Genomic DNA, 5502 nt, shown 5'->3' on the forward strand with positions numbered 1-5502 from the left:
TTGGAGGTGATAGGATTTGTTGCAGTGTCAGGATAAGTCCACGTAGTGTGGCAGAAGGAACATGGAACTGGGAAGCACAGACCCAGGTTTGTATCTCAGCTCTGTCTCTGCCACATAGTACACATGGGACTTCAGGAAATTATTTAACACCACTCAGGCTCAATTATCTGTAAAATGAGATTTTATCTGTCCCATCTACCTTACAGGATGTTTGAGAGGCTCAATCAAGATAACGTGTAAGAAATCTGTGAACTGAAAAGGAAGTTCTGCTTCCGTGACAGGGAGCCTGAGACTTGGAGGATCTATCTCCCAGGACTGGTGGCCGTAGCTCTGCAAGGATGCAGGTACAGTTGCATTCATGGAGAGCCGAGGGCTTTGAGAAGGACTGCCATGAAACCAGGGCCTGTGCTTCTTGGCTTCATTTTTCAATGCAGTTAAATACCCCTATAAACTAAAGCATTTGCCAGATGAGCAACTTCCATGGCAGCATTAGCGACTCATTGTTTGTAATAAGCCTTTGAAAGCCAGAACTGACTTCTCCATCAGATATAGAGATCATGCTCTGTGTCTGGCTCAGCAGTCTCAGAGCTAACGAGAGCAAGGAAAGCCACCACACAGGGTAACAATGGAGAGTTTGGGAGTCTGGAGGTGGATTCTGGCTCTGCAACTTGCTAGCTATATGATTTGAGAAGACACCTGACCTCCTTGGAACTCATTCCCTCATCTGTAAAATGGCAGAACACTGGAAGCCCTCCCCTTCGGTGGGACTGGGAGTAGTGGTGAGTAGGCTATGTTAAAAAGTCACTTAAAGTGCCCTGGCTGGATGGCTCAGTTGGTTGAAACTTCGTCCCGTGCACCAAAAGCTTCCAGGTTCGATTCCCAGTCAGGGTACATGTCTAGGTTGTGGGTTGGGTCTGGTCAAGGCAAGAACAGGAGGTAACCATAGACATCTCTCTCTCTAAAACAATGAATAAAAGAACATATCCTCACTTTTTAAGAAGATGGCACCGAAGGCGAAGAAGGAAGCCCCTGCCCCTCCTAAAGCCAAAGCCAAAGCAAAGGCTTTGAAGGCAAAGAAAGCAGTGCTGAAAGGCGTCCACAGCCACAAAAAAAAGAAGATCCGCACGTCACCCACCTTCCGTCGGCCTCAGACACTGAGGCTCCGAAGGCAGCCTAAATATCCTCGGAAGAGCGCACCCAGGAGAAACAAGCTTGACCACTATGCCATCATCAAATTCCCCCTGACTACTGAGTCAGCTATGAAGAAGACAGGAGACAACAATACACTTGTGTTCATTGTGGATGTCAAAGCCAACAAACACCAGATCAAACAGGCTGTGAAGAAGCTCTATGACATTGATGTGGCCAAGGTCAACACCTTGATCAGGCCTGATGGCGAGAAGAAAGCGTATGTTCGACTGGCTCCTGACTAAGATGCTTTGGATGTTGCCAACAAAATTGGGATCATCTAAACTGAGTCCAGCTGGCTAATTCTAAATATAAAAATTTTACACTGAGAAAAAAAAAAAGAACATATCCTCAGGTGAGGATTAGAAACAAAGTCAGTTAAAGCGAGAAATCATAAAAAGCTATACATATTTACTTTAAGCGTTTAATTTCAAGGGCATGTATGGTTAATCTTTTGATGGAAGTCCAGGCCTTTTGGGTTTGTTGATGAATTACTTGCATGACCATGCTAGCAATGCATAACCAATGATTTCTTCCAAATGGAGCAAGCATGTAAAGACTCTTAAATAGAAATGTGATTATAAAATCCTTTTAGACATTCATGACTTCATTCCCAATATTTTACCATTGTTTCCCCCACACCTAATTTAATGGCAAATTTTGAGGGGCTTATTTTTACAAGTATTTTCCAAAGTCTTCAAGCCAGTTGCATTAGTTAAGGAAGCACTATGGGCTCTAATGATCAAACCCAAAAATGTATAATGATCCAAGAACAATAGAAGTTTATTTTGTATTTACATAAAGTCAAAATATTTGCTCCTAACTGGTGAGAGGCTCTCCTCCAAGCATGATTCAGGGATGCAGGTGCCTCCATTTTTGGCTCTGCAATCTTCAATATGTGGTTTTCAAAGTTACTGTTTTGGGCTAAATCAAGTGAGAAGCAGGGGAAAGAGAAAGGAGCAACCTCTCCTTAGCTACTTAGCCTGGAAGTGATACATATTGGGTATTATGTCTGCTCCCAATCCACTGGTGAGAAGTAGAAATGTAGCCCAATCCAATGCAAAGGGGTCTGGGAGACAGCCCAGCTGTGTCCCAGGACTTAGAGGACACAGGCTGGTGAGGGCTAGATCTCTGCCATGTCCACCAACACAGAAACAACGCCTTTATCTTCGCATTCATATTTCATTGATTTTTGTCAGTGCCAAGATTGAGAAACTCTGATTTATGTAATACGTGACCAAATTACATAATTGAAATAATAAGAAAATTACAAGGCCCAGTAACAAAATCAACGGGAGAGCCCGGCTCTGCTGATGGAGCAGAAGTGTGCAAGCGTTCTAGACAATGGCCAGCCTTGAGCAGGCTGTGTGCCACCGGCACAGTTCACTGTTTTCTATGGAGGAAACAGAGACTATCAGTTAACTGTGTTAGTGAGTTGATTTAGTGCCAAGTCTACTAAGATTTTCACTGTTCCTGCCTCTTAGGGTTGTTGAGAATATTAATAAGATAACCATGTACGATGCTTTTATCACTTTCTATCAATAGTCAATCTGCTATCATTGAGATTCTGGGTTGGATAATCCTTTGTTGGGCATTGGGGGAAGCTGTCTTGTGCATGGTAGGATGTTATCTCTGGCCTCCACCCACAGGCCTCGTACTTGTGATAACTAAATATGTCCCCAGACATGGCCAAATGTCTCCTACGGAGTGAAATCACCATGGCTGTGACCCACTGTTTTTACGATGCCGAGCACTTACCAGCAACTTATATTTTGGTTCCCTTCTCCACTGCATCTCCCACTTCCATTAAGTCCAGCCAGGATTCCTCTGCCTCAGCACTGCGACCATGAGTCCCGAAGAGCCACAGCCTCTTGACTCGTAGTGGGAAAGAAAAGTTAGCAATTGAAGTCATGTGGCATTTTACCAGGTTTCTCATTGCTCATATACGGGTGGTAGAAAATAAGATTGCCCTCTGAGAGTTAAAATAGTAAATCTCATAGACAGTGAATGTGGGAATAAACCAAGATGTTTTCTGGAAAGTGTGACTGCAGAGTTTGGAAACACCCTAGACTCTAATCAAAATAAATTGGGTGTAATTTCAGAAAGTTAAAATTGTAATTTGTTGAAGGTAAACGCAATTGTACCCTGTTCAAAGAAAGACTGTGTAACGGAAATAGAGAATGACCTAGTTTTGTTTGGGTTTTTTATACTTATAAACAGTTAAGGAAGCATCCTTGTACCCAGCTATTATTTATGATTGTACATGGATAAGTATTTCTATAGGATGAATTTCTAGATATTGAATTATAATGTAATAAATAGTACTCATTACCTTCCAAAAACTTGTAGATTTCCACTCCCACCAATGATATATGTGATTGCCCATTTCCCAAAAGCATTAATTGTATCTATTTTTCCTTTTAACTCTAGTCAATGTGATGGGTAAAAAATAGTAATTCAGTCTTGTTTTAGTTTGTTGCTGAAATTAGTTTCTGAGTTGTATTATTTTATAAATCACCTTTTAAAATAATTGGATTGTTTTTCTTATTAATTTACAGAATTTTATATACAACAGATAGTAACCTATTCTCTGCTCTACATGTTGCAAAGATTTTCTTGCAGTCTGCTTCTTGTCTTTTGATTTGTTTATGACATCTTACTTCAAAAAATCTATACTATCAAATCTGATCATCTTTCCTTTTATGGCTTCTGGTATTTGTGGCTTATTTTAAGAAACTTTCCCTGTTACAATTTTCTTCTACTACTTTTATGATTTGGGGGTTTTCCCCTTATATTTAGATCTTTAATTCACCTGGAATCTTATTTTTGTATATGGTGTGAGGCTAATTTTATTTCCAGATGAATATCTAATAATCCCAATACCTCATCCCCAATGATTTGAAATGCCACAATGATCATTTACTAAATTCCCATTTATATAGTTTCTGGACTATTTATTCTATTGCATTTATTTGTTCATATATAAATATCATACTGTTTTAATTACTAAAGCTTTGGGGTATGTTTTAAGATCCTCTGTCATTATTCTTCTCTTTAACTATTTCTTTGCTATTTTTGCACATTTTCGTTCTAGATAAGCTTTAAAGTCTGGCATTGTATTTTGCATTGTAAACAAAACATTGATGCTCTGCTTCCGGGCTGTAGCAGTCCACTTACAGAGTGCTGCAGCTGTTGGCAGAGTAGGCCTCCCTACCATGTTCATTTGCAATGAGCACAGAGGCGTGTTCTTTCCATTGAAACCTGGGGTTGTCTGTCTGTCCTAAGGAATTCTATTGGTTATTACACCAGTGACCAAAATGTGCTGGGTCAGATCGCTTCCTAAATGCTCAGCCTGCTGGGTGGTTTAGAAACAGCACTGCAGTTGGCCTGAGGTGACCACTTCTGCAGCGACTCTGTTGCTCAGCAACAACTTGGGCTACACCTACCTCTCCCTTTTGTTGCTTATTTATTCTACTCCAGAAGGGAAAAAGGACAGGGTCTCCTTAGGTTTGCTCTCAAATTTGACATGCAGACCTTACTATACACTTGTCCCAGTCAAAGAATGCCTTTTACAATGAATGTAGTGCATCAGGCATTTATTTCAAGGGTACACGGGGAGAAGCTCTCTGGAGGGGCCCAGGTTATGCCTATTGCCAATTATCAGGGTTCCTCTCTTTTCTAATCAAAGCATTTAACTGGAGCCGCAGAAAGGGCATGGCAGAGACTTCAACTGCTACAATTTGGTGAGTGAATTAATAATCTCTTGATATGGCCCAAAGCTGCTCAGAGCTCTTGATACTGGCAGCCCAGAAAGGGCCTCCCACAGAGGGATTAACTACATAATTGCCCTGTGTGCTTTCAGCTGGACAACATAGCCTGAAGTTTGCCCCCTTCTTGCCCTGCTCTATGCAAGGCTCCAAGTAAGAACCAGCACAACCAGTTAGTCCAGAGTTCTGAAGTCATGCAGTCCCCCAGAGCTTTGACCTCAGTGAGCCAGACCACGTCCAGATTCCAAGAGCCTGAGGGGGACAGTACTAGAGGCCACTGGTCACCTGTCCTGGAAAGAGGGGATGTTCACACCCCCATCCCACCTCAGCATGCCCACCCCATACACAGCCCATCCCATATTTTCTCTGTCAATCTACTGATTGCAGACCCTCTTCTTTATATTAAGTCTTAATAAAAAAAAACCCCTGTGTGTGGTGCCATGAATGGTACTGGTGTGGCTTGTACCACAGCCCAAGAGTGTGCCATGCAGGTATTAGTGTTTCCACCTGCAGTGAAAAAGTTTTGGAAGCCCTATCGTAAAGAAAC

The 5502-nt window shown here is 41.8% G+C and overlaps 1 protein-coding gene across 1 annotated transcript; it reads left to right on the top strand.

Moving 5' to 3' along the window:
• Positions 1-996: 996 nt before the first annotated feature.
• On the top strand, positions 997-1516 carry LOC118637570 (60S ribosomal protein L23a-like). The gene has a single exon (XM_036273136.1). It carries the CDS (start codon positions 1002-1004, stop codon positions 1431-1433), a length of 432 nt encoding a protein of 143 aa, XP_036129029.1. The 5' UTR covers positions 997-1001; the 3' UTR covers positions 1434-1516.
• The last annotated feature ends 3986 nt before the right edge of the window (positions 1517-5502 follow it).

The sequence above is a fragment of the Molossus molossus genome, unplaced genomic scaffold, assembly GCF_014108415.1.
Source record: "Molossus molossus isolate mMolMol1 unplaced genomic scaffold, mMolMol1.p scaffold_m16_p_20, whole genome shotgun sequence".
In the NCBI taxonomy this organism is placed as follows: Eukaryota; Metazoa; Chordata; class Mammalia; order Chiroptera; family Molossidae; genus Molossus; species Molossus molossus.

Coding starts and splice junctions, on each gene's coding strand:
- LOC118637570 (XM_036273136.1), top strand. CDS start 1,002: ATGGCACCGAAGGCGAAGAAGGAAGCCCCTGCCCCTCCTAAAGCCAAA.